This window comes from Leopardus geoffroyi, chromosome B1 (assembly GCF_018350155.1).
Source record: "Leopardus geoffroyi isolate Oge1 chromosome B1, O.geoffroyi_Oge1_pat1.0, whole genome shotgun sequence".
Classification (NCBI taxonomy): domain Eukaryota; kingdom Metazoa; phylum Chordata; class Mammalia; order Carnivora; family Felidae; genus Leopardus; species Leopardus geoffroyi.
In genome coordinates, this window is record NC_059327.1 from 147,029,226 (window position 1) to 147,044,668 (window position 15,443).

The following is a 15,443-nucleotide window of genomic DNA, read 5'->3' on the forward strand; positions in this document are numbered from 1 at the left end:
GGGAAGCTAAAAATGTGCTGGGTAAGTTGTAGCAAACTGCAGAAAGATGGGCATCCATAAATGGCATCAAGCTGTTTTGCTGTCCTTAGCATCTTAAGCACGTTACTTCTGGCCATTGCATACTCAGACAAACCCGGCACAGTTCACAGACTGGAATGTACCCAGGCTCAGGTACTGAAAACCATAACCCCAAAATGACTATGCCATTGAGTTAAGACAGTAACCAATATTGTGAAAAAGTTGGGGAGAGCTATCCATAGGTAGATATTTATTGCCCATATAGAAATGACAAGCGTATTTCTTCCTGATGATATGTGATTGTATAAATACACAATTTATAACTGAATTTCTGTCACTCATCCTGCAGTATATAAATTGGATGTTTCATAATATAAGGTGTTAGTTGCATAATCTCCATATATTCATTTTTTTGATGCAAATGAGATGCAACACCTTGATTTCTATTTGTCCTATTGTTGATTTATAGTTAAGATCTTAATTCTAAGTCATCTTAAGATAATTTTTAGGACATGTGATAATACTAAGATTTGTTTTATATGACATTGACAATAATAGGATTGATGTATGATTTTATAACTCAAGGCAATCCATTCAGCCTATTGATTTCATGATTTCTGGAGTAGAAAATTGAGTTTAAGGTCCATGTAAAGGCAATGTATGACATAACTTACAGACATTTTCCAACCAAATGGTTTGGTCAAATCTAAAAAATGTATTTTAAAACTGTCCCATGATAAAACTTAAGGCTTTAAAATTAATGACTGATTACAAGAAAAATGAAAGCTACTCATTGATTAGGTGAGTAGCTTTTTATAATTATTTTAGAGAGAGAGAGTGTATGAGTTGGGGAAAGGGGCAGAGGGAGAGAGAGAGAATTCTAAGCATGTTCTGTGCTGTCAGTGCAGAGTCTGACGTGGGGTTCAATCCCAAGATCCTGGGATCATGACCTGAGCTGAAACCAAGAGTGGATGCTCACCCGACTGAGCCACCCAGATACCCCTTTCTTCTGTAATTTCTTTAGAATAAAGTAGGCTTTAAATATGAAGATACTTCATAAATTAGAAGTTTAGCTATCTATACTCACCCTTAGGCTTTTAAAATAATACATAGACTAGGGGCGCCTGGGTGGCTCAGTTGGTTAAGCGTCCGACTTCAGCTCAGGTCACGATCTCGCGGTCCGTGAGTTCGAGCCCCGCGTCGGGCTCTGGGCTGATGGCTCAGAGCCTGGAGCCTGCTTCCGATTCTGTGTCTCCCTTTCTCTCTGCCCCTCCCGCATTCATGTTCTGTCTCTCTCTGTCTCAAAAATAAACGTTAAAAAATTTTTTTTGATAAAAAAAATTTAAAAAATAAAATAATACATAGATAAAATATCTCAAGAAGTTTACCCACCAAGTTCACCAAAAATTGGCCCCTCTTCAACAGGGTGTTTAGAAAATTAAAACTAAAATCGCATAATATATAAACTTGATAAATCGCTGTGTTGTACACCTGAAACTAATGTAACATTGTGTGTCAACTATACTCAGATATAAATAAACAAACAAACAAACAAACAAACAAACTTAACTGCAATAACAACAAACTCTAAAATCACATAGAAGTACACAGGAAAGTGTAGTATTTACCTGAATTGTTGTTGACACAATTCATAGTCCAATACCAGATAAATCACTAATAGATTGGGAACAAGATTAATTTCTCCCCACCATTACAAAAAAAAAAAAAAAAAAAAAAAAAGGTTTTCTCTAATTTCATGCCCGTTGTCACAAAAACTACCAATGCTTTGAAGTTAATTTCTGAAACTGCTTCTGTCAGTTTATGGATGCCCTCTTCTGCGTGCAGGAGCAGTGAGAATTTCATGCTCGGCTAACCATGGTTGTTGCTTTTGTTTTCTTCTTTGCTTTCTTCGATATTTACTACACATGCAAAGGGTACCTTAAGATGTTTGATATACCCCCTGGTGCTAGACATGTGTTAATCCAAGAAGACGAGGCTTCTCCTCATATTCTTGGTAAGTGTTCCTGTCTGCTGGCTTTGCTTTAGCATGACCTTAGAGAAATGTCAAAGAAGTCATATATATACAGAGATATATATGTGTGCAGATGCGTGTGTATATATACATATATGTGTATGTATACATAGATAAGCAAGAGTTAGAATTACATATAAATGCATTACTATATGGTTTTTGTTGGTCATTTCTCCCCACTATTCTTTCCTTAAAAATAAGAAATATGCAAAAACAGAGCTCTAATTTTTGGTGAGACCTGGGTTGGTCCATTATTTATGTGGGGAAAAAAAGTTATTTAACAAGGTTTTTATGCACTTTTTCTCTGTATAAGGGGAGGAGAAAAATAAGTATGTTAATAAAATGCATTAAATTAAGGAAGAATATCAGAAAAATTTGCCATATATAGGTTGACAAATTTGTTCTGATATTTTAGTTGATGCCATACTATATGCCTCTCCTTACTTTTATTGCATTTTAAGTTATTTTACTGAAAAGCAACCACATGTGAATTTTACTAGTCTAGTGCAAATTTTCCTAATACCAGTTATGTGTCCAGTTTCTGACTGGCACATGGAGATCCATTTGCATGGCTGTTTATAATTTCCACAAGAAGATTCTTTTCCTCCTTTATGAGAGGATCGTGTAAGAATGGCATTATCTTCAAAGGTCTATGTACCAATGTAAACCTAACTTCCACTTGTTCCCTGATCTATTAAAGCACTAGGAAGCTCTCTGAACTCAGGTCGCATCTGTCAATCCCATGAAAATTTGCCTCTCAAATTGCTTTTTCTTTTTTCAAATGGGTAGCTTAAAAAAAATGAATTGTTTTATGGTGTGTCATAAAATTTTTTTTAGTATTTAAATTATATTTGGGGTGCCTGGGTGGCTTGGTCGGTTAGGCGTCCGACTTCAGCTCAGGTCATGATCTCGCGGTCCGTGAGTTCAAGCCCCGCGTCGGTCCTTGTGCTGACAGCTCAGAGCCTGGAGCCTGTTTCAGATTCTGTGTCTCCCTCTCTCTCTGCCCCTCCCCTGTTCATACTCTGTCTCTCTCTGTCTCAAAAATAAATAAACGTTAAATTATATTCACTGCTAGATTCCTTAATAGTCTAGCAGTCAACCATAGTTCTTTCTCCAATAATTCAAATTGTTTATTTTTTCTCCTAGAATTCAGATTGTTCTCCTTGGAAACATCAGACTTGTTTTAGAAAGCTCAAGTGGAATAAATGTATTTAACTAAGATTGCTCATGTTTTCTACACATTTTCAATAGATGGTAGTAACATGAACTTTTATTTTATGTGCTGATAAATACCTCCAAACTTTAGAATCCTATTTGCTATTTTTTATCCATTAGAGAAAGCATTTTTAAATAATATATAGTATACCTGTAATGCATTAAGAATTCTATCATCAATAAACAGCTTTTTCTAGCCATACAAGTAGAGATGTGGCCTTGGCATTTCACAAACATAAGAACTAATTGTTTATTTACCTAAAAATTAGTTCAACTATGTTGGATATCTATAAATATTTTTACAAACTTGAAAGAGATACACAGTAAAGAAGGTGTTCTATTATATGCTGTCCTAACATAAATGATTTATGTTAATTATTATAGAAATATCCATAATTCTCAAAATATTCCCAGCTTTCTAAGGAAATATATAGGAAGAGTGAGTTAGAAACCATTAACCTTTTTGACAGTGTTTTCAACTAGGAATATTTGCCCATTTCTATCTCCCATTTAACCGTTTTGCCATTGTTTTTGATTAGCGAGGGAGTGCTTTTTGAGGATTTTGAATGCCTAATGACTGGAATGGGAATCATACCAGAACTAACACTCATTTTGATTGCTTTGATGCTTAAAAGGGGATAGATTTGCTATGGATCACCAAAACTATAATATGATAAAATAAAATGTATGCTGGTTACTCATTTTTCTTCCTTTAGCTATTAAGAACCAGGCTACAGGCCACTACATTCTGAATGGCAAAGGGGAGGAAGCCAAGTCACGGACCTTCATTGATCTTGGTGTGGAATGGGATTATAACATTGAAGATGACATTGAAACTCTTCACACAGACGGACCTTTACATGATCCTGTTATTGTTTTGGTATGTGGTATTACAGACTCATGATGTAGTGGGTTTAATTTATGTCCATTTTAGTTTTATAATTACTTGGTCTGAAAACACTTTTACCCTGAACATTGTATATTTAGTTGCTTGTTTTTATATTATTCCATTTATCTGCCTGTCCCTACTCTGTGCAACTTGGTCATATATTTTATTATATGTACATTTTAACCCAATAATGTAGTATGATTGCTGATTTTTAGTAATCAGTTATGTGGCAAAGACAAAAGAGAAGAGAGATTTTTATATTTACCCACATATTTACCATTTCTTTTTTTTAAATTTTTTATTTATTTTTCTTTTTAAGACAGAGAGAGAGAGAGAGAGAGAAGGAAAGAATGAGCGGGGGAGGGGCAGAGAGAGAGAAGGGATATTTTTACCCTGTTAGAGGGAGTTCGAGGAATTGGAGGGCTCACTAAGAAAGTAGGCGTGACCACAGGGTGGAAGCAGCATGCTCAAGCTTTATTGACCATTGAGCAGGTTTGAGTGCAGGGCCACCATCCAGCAGAGATGCACAAAGTAACTCCTGGAAGAGAAGGGATTGGAGAGGGGGTGTTTCTGGTTAGGCGATGTCACTCAGCAGCATAATGGGGAGTCTCTGTACTGAGTCCTCCACAGAGCAGCAGCAGCTTGGGGTCCTTGTAGCCAAAGTCTTATTTATAGTTAGCAAATGTTGAGTGCGGTTTCATAGGGGTATGCTAAGTAACAGGGCCTAAAATGGATACAAATGTGCTTGTTTGGGCTATATTTAAAAGAACTGTGTGTGTGTTAAAATTTGAGTTTGGTGCTAGCAGGCTTCTGAGCTAAAAGGTCTGAGCCTGTTCCGAAGAAACAAAAGTAGGGGCCAACACGCAGGAGCCATCTTTGGCTCATTTATGTGACACTTGTCTTCTACAATCCATCATCTATGATGAGAAGTCAGCCTCATTCATATTGCTGCTCTGTATGTGAAGTATCCATTTTCTCTGGCTGCCTTTTAAAGATTTTCTCCTTATCTTTTGTTTTGTTTCATTTTGTTGGCTTAGCTGTTTGACTGTGATATGCTTAGTTTGTGATGTTCTTTGTCTGTATCTGGCTTGGGTTTCACCAGGCATCTTGGTGATCTCAGTTTGATGGTTTCTGGGGTTTTTTTTTGTCTGTTTGTTTGTTTGTTTTCACCAAATTTGGGTTGATTCCACAAGTGTGTTTTTCCCCCATCTCTCACTCCTCTTCTCCTAGGCCTCATTTACACGATTGTTCCATAAGTTCCTGGACCTTGTTCATCCTTCTGTACTCATTTTTTTTTTCTCTGTTCTTCAGATTTTATAATTGCTATTGAGCTGTGTTCAAGTTCACTGTGTCTTATATGGTCTTCAATCTGTTGTTGAGCCCATCAGTAAATTTTTCATGTCAGTTGGTGTTCTTTTCTAGAATTTCCACTTGGTCCTTTTTTTTTTTTCCCAAAAAAATCATTTCCATTCCTATGCTGAGATTTCCATATATTTCACCCATTATGTCTAATGTTTTCTTTGAGTCCCATGTCTTCATGTTGTCTGCTTCTATGGGCTGCTTTTTTCTCTTGAGTATGTGTCACATTTTCCTACTTCTGAGAAATTTTTAAGTGTACACAGGACATTATAGATGGTAAGTTGTAGGGTGTTTGGTTTATGTTGCCTCCTTTCTTTTTTAAGTTTATTTATTCATTTAGAGAGAGACAGAGAGAGGGAGAAAGGGAGAGAGAGCACAAGTGGGGTAGGGGAAGATAGAGATGGAGAGAGAATTCCAAGCGAGCTCCATGCTGTCAGCCCAGAGTCCGATGCAGGGCTCTAACTCACGACCTGTGAGATCACGACCTGAGCCGAGATCAAGAGTTGGATGCCTAACTGACTGAGCCACCCAGGAGACCCTATGTTACCTTCTTTACAAGCTGTTGGGTTTTGTTCGGGCTGTCATTTTCTCCTGATTTTTGGAGCCTGGTTTATGCTTTGTTAGGGCTGATCTGTTCCAATTTTGTCCTTATTTTAATGGCATGGCCTGTTTGATACCTTAACTGATTACCTGAAGTGTTAGTGAGGTCTCTTCATGTATAAAAGAACTCCTATGTCCCTATGTCCTATGTCCCTGCCTCTCTTAGTCCCAGCCCCACAGCAGCCTCTCAGTAGTAGTCGGCATGGTGTCTTGGCTGGGGCACGCACAGACCAGCCTTCAGTCTAGGATTAATGCAGCTTCTGAGCCACCCCTCTGTGTAGCCTCTTCTTTAGTGTCCTGCCTGCAATTTCCAAACACCACCCTCCATCTCCTCATCTCAGTGAGATTGCTATTTTGGCTTAGCCTCCTGTTCCCTGCGCCAGGGTCCAGAACCTGGCCCCGTCAGGAAGCTGGGACCTGGCATGTTTCTCTTCTTGTTAGAATCACTATCCTTTGCTGTGTTATACAGTGCCCCCCAAAAAGTTCCTTACTATATCCTGCCCCATTTTATTGCTTTTAATATCAGCAAGACAACTCTTATTACTCTCTCATGAATGAAAACAGAAGACATCTACTTGATTTGAAAAATATTGTTGGATTCTGTATGCAAATATTTATTGAATTCTCTATAGAAAATATTATACTAACTTAAAGCCAAAGCATTCTACTCAATTCCAAGGTGTTTTTATACTCTTTGAAAATTATTTCTCTTTGGTGAAGTGTCTGTCCAAATCCTTTGCCCATTGTTGAAGTAGGTTTTGTTTTTTTTTTATTTGTTGAGTTTTAAAAGTTTGTTACATATACTTGATATGTCCTTTATAAAATATATGATTTATCAAATATTTTCTCATAATGTATAGTTTCTTTTTGTTCTCCTAATAGTGTCTTTGAGAGCAAAATATTTTAACTTTCCTGAAGTCTAATTTATCCATTTTTTCTTTTATAGATCAAGATTTGGGTATTCTATATACATTTTTTTCCTGCCTAATCCAATGTTAAAGTATTTTCTTCTTTTTTTGGTAGAAGTTTTATAGTTTTATATTTTATATTTTGAGTTGATTCTTATATAAACTTTGTGTGATGTGTTAGGTTCTTATTTTTGCATATGGCAGTCTACACTACCTATTGCTGCATAACAAATTACCCCAAACTTAGTAGCTAAGCACAAAGCAACACTGATTCTCTCGTAGTTTCTGTGGGCCATGCATTTGGCTGAAAATGGCTGCTGAAATGGCTAGTTGTGGCTCAGGGTATCTCATGAGGTTGCTGTTAGCTGTGGCTAGTCACCCCAAGGCTCCACTGGGGACATCTGCTTCCTAGCTCTGTCACAGGGCTATTGGAAGGCCTCAGAAGATTTCCTCTAAGTGTTTCCATGTGGTGGCTGGTGGGCCTGAGTTCTTCACTACGTGAGCCTCTTCATAGCCTCCTTAAGTGTCCTTAGCACATGACAGCTGGCTTCTACTAGAATGAGTGATCCAAGTGACAGAGTACAGCCAAGACAGAAGAGTCTTTTTTAACCTAATCTTGGAAGTGACATCCCATCACTTCTCCTGTTGTCTGTTTGCTGGAAGCAAGTCGCTGAATCCAGCCCACACTGAAAGGGAGAAGAATTAAACTTCACTCATTGAGAGAAAAAGGATCAAAGGATTTGTGGACACATTTTTAAAGCCACCACAATGACTTGTTCCAGTACCATTTGTTGAAAAAAATCCTCTTTTTTCCATTAAGTTTTCTTTTCATCTGTGTCAAAAATTAATTGTTCAAATTTATGGGGGTTTATTTCTGTCTTTCTGCTCCATACGTTATATAATTTCATAGCAAAAATATAATTAATCAATATTTTATTAAATTCGAATGATTGGAGATCAGAAGCTCTATTCCATTCATATAATTACACTGCATTATTTTCCAGTGGGACAGGCCTCATGGTTAACTGCTGTTAACTGCCAGGATAGCCTACCTCAAGGCTTTGTCCACTGATATCTGGGTGACAGCAGGGAACAATGTGAGCTAGAGATGTAAGATGTGAGCTACAGATCTCATATCAGATATGAGATCGGTAGTTAGGACAGTGGGGTATGGCAGTCTCTATCACCTCAGCCTTTCTTTTCCTCTCTAAAGGGCTGGACCCCAGGTTGGGAGCCCTGGAGCATGGCAGCGAGCTGTCTGGGGCTGAAGGCAGTAGGCATCTGGCTACAGTGTAAGGGTCAATGCTTGGTTTGTAATGTTGTTTTAAAAATAAAGACTAAGGGAGAAAAATAAAACAGAAGCCAGATAACCAAATCCTTCATTCTAGTTGGATTTAGTATTACCCAATTTCTCAAGCAAAAGCTATTTCTGAAAGTTTAGTTTAAAATACTAGTGAATTGCATGTTTTTCTCTTTGTATAACTGATGTAATCGTATAAAAGCTAGTATGTGCGAGTCAATAAAAACTTATTTTTTTAAAAAGAGTTGCATTGCCCCAAACAAAATTAAAGAACAAACTGAAAAAACAGAATATATTTGCAATGCTTATTACAAAAGGATTAATGTCCTTGTTGCGTGAATTATTTAGAAAAAGATATGTATACCAATAAAAAAGAAGACATGAACATGTAGCGTATAGCAGACAAAACACAAGTGACTAATAAACCAAGAAAATTAAACATTAGTATTTATCAAATAAATAACAATTAAAATAACAATCTTTTGCCAATCAATGAACAAAGATGACAATTATATACTATGTAGTGCTGAATGGGTACATTCATATACTCTCATCATGAAAGTAATAATTGGGGCGCCTGGGTGGCGCAGTCGGTTAAGCGTCCGACTTCAGCCAGGTCACGATCTCGCGGTCCGTGCGTTCGAGCCCCGCGTCGGGCTCTGGGCTGATGGCTCAGAGCCTGGAGCCTGTTTCCGATTCTGTGTCTCCCTCTCTCTCTGCCCCTCCCCCGTTCATGCTCTGTCTCTCTCTGTCCCAAAAATAAATAAACGTTGAAAAAAAATTAAAAAAAAAAAAAAAAAAAAAAGAAAGTAATAATTGTTCTAACTATTTTGAAGGGCCATTCCCCAGTCTATTATAAGAACAACAACAACAACAACAACAACAACAACAACAACAAAATGCTTATACCCTTCAGCTCACTAGGAAAATCAGAAATCACCACAAAGATGGGGACAAATTCTAATCAATACAAGTATATATTAACAAGTGAATGGTTAAATAATGCACACTACCTTTAGAATTAAACACTTTGCTGACATTTAAAGGTATGCTTTCAAAGAATATTTACTATCTTGATGCATTAAGTGAAATAAGCAAAGCCAGAAAAGCATGCATGGGTACACACACACTCACACACACACACACACACACACACACACACACACACACGCAATATGCAAATATCTTGAGGGCATATTGCAAAATAACAGAAGTTACTTTGGTTTTCTCTGGTTTGGTAGAATCATGGATAATTTTTATTTTCTTTAGATTTTTCTATAATGGGTACATTTTCTGGAGGGAACATTATATTTACCATCATGACAAAAGAGTTACTTTAAAGAATAATTTTCAAATGCAAAAGGAGATCTATAACTGAATGTATATATTAAAGAAATCTATGGTGAATCATATTGTGAAGTTATGTTTTTATTATGTAAATCTTATACCTAAGTATATTTTTTATACTTTTTATGGTCCAAGTCTTTTATATTTGCATTTTTTTTCTTAAACAAGGCATACTTGCACTTTAGGTGATAGAAACATTATATTTTTAGAAACTGCTTGAAAGTCTTCCAGTTTTAATAAGAGCACTATTCTAAAATATTTGTAACTTTTATTCAAAATGTAAAACCTCTTCAGGTGACTTACCTATCTGTTTCATGTGTATATTAGATCATACCTCAGGAGAACGACACCCACTCCAGCCTGACATATAAATACGTCATTCATGAAGATTCTGCACCTACAATCAGCAGCAACAATGTCATCCAGGAAGAATTAGATACTTTTGAGTGGGCTTTGAAGAGCTGGTCTCAGTGTTCCAAACCCTGTGGCGGAGGTAACAATTGAACACATTTATCACATTCAAATGTCATTCATAGAACACCAATTATTGTGCTTTCTGCCTTAAAGATTGCCTCTCATTGAGGCTGTGATCTGAGAAATAGCAAACATACCAACAAAACATAAATACAAAACATTTTTACTGAAATCTCTGAATCTACAAAGGATAGGAGTCCATTCATGACAACTGGAAACCTTCTTAAAATCTTCTTGCTCTTTTCCTTCTGGTTCTTTTTGTCTCATATTCATGAAATGGGGCCTCTAATGACTTTACTCTTCCCCAGCTCTCCCAAATGCTGTGTCCTGTGGTTCCAGCCTTTCTTCTTCTCCATTTTACTTTCTATATCTGTGCATTTCTTTTCTATCAGTGTTAATAATAAAGGAGCTATTAGTTGTACCAGGTAGCAGGTGCTGTTTTAAATGTTCAATGTATTAGTGCATGGATACTCAGAATGATTCTGTGAGGTCAGCACTATGATTCATTGTACTGATCGGGGAAAGTGAAGCCCCCGGGGAAAATAAGTAATGTGCCCAGATCAGAAGATACAAACCCAGGTGGTCTGGCTTCTGGCTACGTGCTCTCACTACATTGTGCCGCCTCTCTGCCCTTTCCCAAGTTAATCTGTTCAGCTGTTCTCAGAGTTTTTCAGTTTCTCACTTCATCCCTTACTCTAGTTCTAAACAATAAATGCTCCAGAACTGAGCTGGCCTAGAAGAAATTTTCCCTGACAGGCAGAAGGCAAGGGGCTTTCACAACAATGATGTTGAGTAATTGAGAACAAAAAATATTATTCAGAGTAGGGAATGCATACATCAACCATTTATTTTATCATTTTAATTCAAGGATGTGTGTCTAAAGAGGTTTTTTTTTTTTTTTTGAGGTAGACAGGCATAAAATGTTTTCAAGTAATTATTTAAAATGATACTTAATCCATTATAAGATGCTCATTTAATTTGAATCTTCCCTTCTGCCTCACCCTCAACATCTACTTGGTTACAAGATTTGTCAGAAGCACCTTTTTAATATCTACCACATCTATTTATTCCTCACCAGGTTTCCTGCATGATTTTGAAAGGGAAGATTATTGCAAAAGTCTTTTAACTAGTCTAATTTGATCTTCTGCTCTTCCTTTATTTCCAGGGTAATTGAATGAATGAATGAATGAATGAATGAGTGGAAGTTTATTATTTCCCTGATTTAACTCCTTTAACCATCCTAATGTGTTCTTCTGAAGGCATAGCATAGTTTATGTAGTATTCTTGCCAAAAGTAAATAACCTGAATCTAATCATTAGGAGGCAACTATAAAACCCAAATTGTGGGACATTTTACAAAACAAATAGCCTATACGTCTCAAAAACATTCAAGATAAAAAGATGCTCAGAAACTATTCCTGCTTAATTCCATGACAACTAAATGCAGTGCATAACCCTTAATTGGAAAAAACATTGCTGTAAAGATCATTATACGGACAACTGGAAAATTTTGAATATAGTCTGTATATTAGATAATAGCATTATATCTATGTTAAGTATTCTGATTTTAAGAATTGTATAAGAGATGTGCTGGTTATGAGCAGTATGCTGAAGTATTTAGAAGCGAAGGATCAGAATTCCAGCAACTTACTCTCAAATGGTTCCACAAAATTTTACATATATATTACATACATTGCATAGTATAATTAATATATCACAGATGTAAAAATATGTTTGTATTCACTTCAAATACAGTGACATGTAACACAAGGTTATTGAGATATAAGGGATACAAATATTCATTGTGCTTTCCTTACAGCATTTTTGTAGGTTTGAAATTTTTTAAACGATCTTTTAAAAATATTTATATTTATTTATTTACTTACTTAGAGATGTCAGGGTTGGTGATTGGAGAGACCTTCAAAAACTCCCTATGACCATCAAGATAAAGTCCAAACACTAGTCTGTCACTCAAGGCTTTTAAGATTGAATTCTTTCCTATTTCCTACCCCTTTCACACTTGAAACTTGGGCATTCAAACAGATCTTCAGTTTTTTATGTGTCATTTCCTTTGCTTGGAGTATTGTTCTGCTTCATTCCCTTTACCCAATATTATTTGAACTTCAAGATTCTGTTCAAGAAATGCTGGTTTTGTAAGAGCTCCCTGCCTCTCCTCCAGCTGAGTTTGAGAACTTCTCCTCTGTGTTCCTTTGGTGCCCTCTACAGTAAATTACTTACATAACTCTCTGAAAGCTTGTGTCACTGGGTATTATCACCGTGGTTCTCAAATCTGCCCCTCACAGTAGATGGTGTGTATTCAGGGTCTAGTTCATTAGCACATGTACAGGTGCTATTTAATAATTTATAATATTTATTAAACATAGGCTCTGAAAAGTTAAGGATTTGTTTATTTAATTTACTTCTGGATCTTCAGCATCTACAACAGTGCCTGGCCTGCTGTATGTACTCAGTAAATATTCAGTGAATGAATGAATGATCGATCAGATATATCACAGAATGAAGAAGTGATTAAATCCAGAGAAATGTATTTCCTTTCCCAGGTTTCCAGTACACTAAATACGGATGCCGTCGAAAGAGTGATAATAAAATGGTTCACCGCAGTTTCTGTGAGGCCAACAAAAAGCCAAAACCTATCAGAAGAATGTGCAATATTCAAGAGTGCACACATCCACTGTAAGTAGTCATGTTAATTATCATACACTAAAGACAAAATGATAGAAATTTAAATACCTTTAGTCTGTTTGTTTGTTTGTTTATTTATTTATTTAGTTAGTTAGTTAGTTAGTTATTTTAGACAGAGCACACACAAGTAAGGGAGAGGAGCAGAGGGGAGGGAAGAGATAGAGAGAGCGAGAGAAAGAGAGAGAGACAGAGAGAGGGAGAGAGAGAGAATATCTCAAGCAGGCTCCATGCTCAGTGCAGAGTCTGACATGGGCTCCATACCATAACCCTGGGATCATGACTTGAGCCAAAATCAAGAGTCAGATGCTCAACCAGCTGAGCTACCCAGGCACCCCTTAATTTTATTTTTAGTCAAAGCTAATGTACATAGCAGATTTAAATAGTCAAATCATTTTATAGGAATTATATAAAGCTGTGGCTCCCTGCGCTTTACCATAGTCCTGCTCCTTAAAAACAACCACTTTCTAGCTTCTCTTGGTATTTGGTAACTACTTGTTTCCAACTCTCTAAGTAAAATGTTTTTGTGTCCACTTGACTTTTTGGGGTGGGGCAGGTTTTGGACATTATGTATATGGAATTTCCAACGTGGGACGTGAAGGATTTTGCATTCTTTCATAATCCTTCCCCAAATAGACACCCACAGCCCAGACTTATCTCCCTCCATATTTCTTTTTTTTTTTTTTTTAATTTTTTTTTTCAACGTTTATTTATTTTTGGGACAGAGAGAGACACAGCATGAACGGGGGAGGGGCAGAGAGAGAGGGAGACACAGAATCGGAAACAGGCTCCAGGCTCTGAGCCATCAGCCCAGAGCCCGACGCGGGGCTCGAACTCACGGACCGCGAAATCGTGACCTGGCTGAAGTCAGACGCTTAACCGACTGCGCCACCCAGGCGCCCCATCTCCCTCCATATTTCTAATATTGTTATAACCCATCTTTTACTGATAATAATATTCAGAGTTTATATTATTTTAACGACTTCTGTCTCTCCTAGTAGTGGAGTCACTTACTAGCATGCTCCTTTTTTTCCTATTGAAACTTTGTTCTAGAATTATTGAATGTCTTGATTTTTTATATTTTGTTTTCTACTAATTTTCACTAATTCATCCCTAAACTGTCTTCCATGAGTATCCATCTCCTATAAACACTAAACACTCAAGTATCCTGTCACTTGTAACTTCTTAGAGATCTCACTCAGAAAGTTCCAGTTTTGCCCTCCTGGACTTCTGCTTGTTCTGATGTTTCTTTTTACCTCTTCCTAGGTATTCCTACTCCCTTTCTTTTGCATCAGCTCTTCTGTTTCCTGTATTTCTTGTCTTTTTATCTTTTCATGTATTCATTTTTTTCTGGTTGGTCATATCTTCCAGTAGCTTCATGAAAAAAGTATATACAAAGTAAAAATTTTTATATAAGAAGTTCTCCTACACCTAAGAAAAGTAGGTAAGAATTTGAAGTATAAGGGTATATAGGAAGTCTTTCTTCTACCCTCACTCTTGATCATTTGGACACACACACACACACGCACACAAAATTCCAAACTGTAATGTATTTTCCTTCAGAATTTTGAAACCACTGTTTCATTGTTTTCTAGAATCCCATGTTGCTGTTGAAAAGTCATTTGCTATTCTGGTTCCCAATGCTTTCTAGTTTTGTCTGTCATTGGAAGTTTGTAAGATCTTTTTTTGTTCCCAGCATCTTGAAATTTCACTGTGATGGGACTGCCTTGTTGCTAAACATTTTTCTTCCATCGTGCTGTGCACTCCATGACTTTTTAAAACACAAAACCAATTATCTTTCATCTCTAGGAGATTTTCCTGTATTTTTTCTTTAAAAAATGTCCCCTATTTTTTTCAATGTTCTTTCTTTCTAAGATATCTGTAGTTAGGATTCCTAAACAGATCAAATTTTCTTTTCTTTTCTCACCTATTATTTATTCTACTTGCTGAATTTTTCATTTTTGCTATCATGTCATTAATATCCAAGAGCACTTTAATATTCAAGCACTCTGTTTTCTTCCTCAAGTGTTCCTTTTTAAAGGCACTTGATGCTTATTTCACAGATGTAATGTATTTCTTTACCTCTTTTATGGTATTAAAGATGATTTTCTTTTTCATGCATTATTTCTTTTGAGTTCTTTCCTTCTGTTTCTTTTCTCTCCTCCATCATTTGTGTTAGAGGCTGTGTCTGGTGATTATTGGCTGTTCACACATGTGTAAGAATGAAGTGTTAAAAGGGCTGCTTGGAAGCTTGCTTTATGGTCAAGACGTGTTTGCTGGTGGGCTTCCCTGTAGGGTGAGCTGGCTGGGCTATTTCGGTGAAGATCCTCAATTAATTGTGTATTAGGGCTTTTAATGAAATGATCAGATTCCAAAGAGCAGAATCAATTTCCTGCCTAGGGGTTATAACCCTATTTATATAGGAAGTTGTATATATGTAGGGAGCTAGGGTTGTCTCACCATTCCATATGTGGATTCTTACATCACCCCCTGTCTTCACTCTGGTCTCTTTCTCTGTTGTCTCTTGCCTATATCTGTTGTCCACAAGCTACAAGTCTCGTTCATTGTCAACATAGGATAAGCCTCAAACCTCCTGCTGGCT

The 15,443-nt window shown here is 36.7% G+C and overlaps 1 protein-coding gene across 2 annotated transcripts in view; it reads left to right on the forward strand.

Moving 5' to 3' along the window:
• The window catches only part of ADAMTS3 (ADAM metallopeptidase with thrombospondin type 1 motif 3), a 263,903-nt gene that overhangs the window by 236,027 nt on the left and 12,433 nt on the right, over window positions 1-15,443 (forward strand). For both annotated transcript variants that reach the window (XM_045473790.1, XM_045473791.1), the window contains exons 16-19: window positions 1,952-2,032; window positions 3,982-4,145; window positions 9,996-10,161; window positions 12,703-12,835. In XM_045473790.1, coding sequence (XP_045329746.1) covers window positions 1,952-2,032; window positions 3,982-4,145; window positions 9,996-10,161; window positions 12,703-12,835 — 544 coding nt within the window. The remainder of the gene's footprint in view (window positions 1-1,951; window positions 2,033-3,981; window positions 4,146-9,995; window positions 10,162-12,702; window positions 12,836-15,443) is intronic.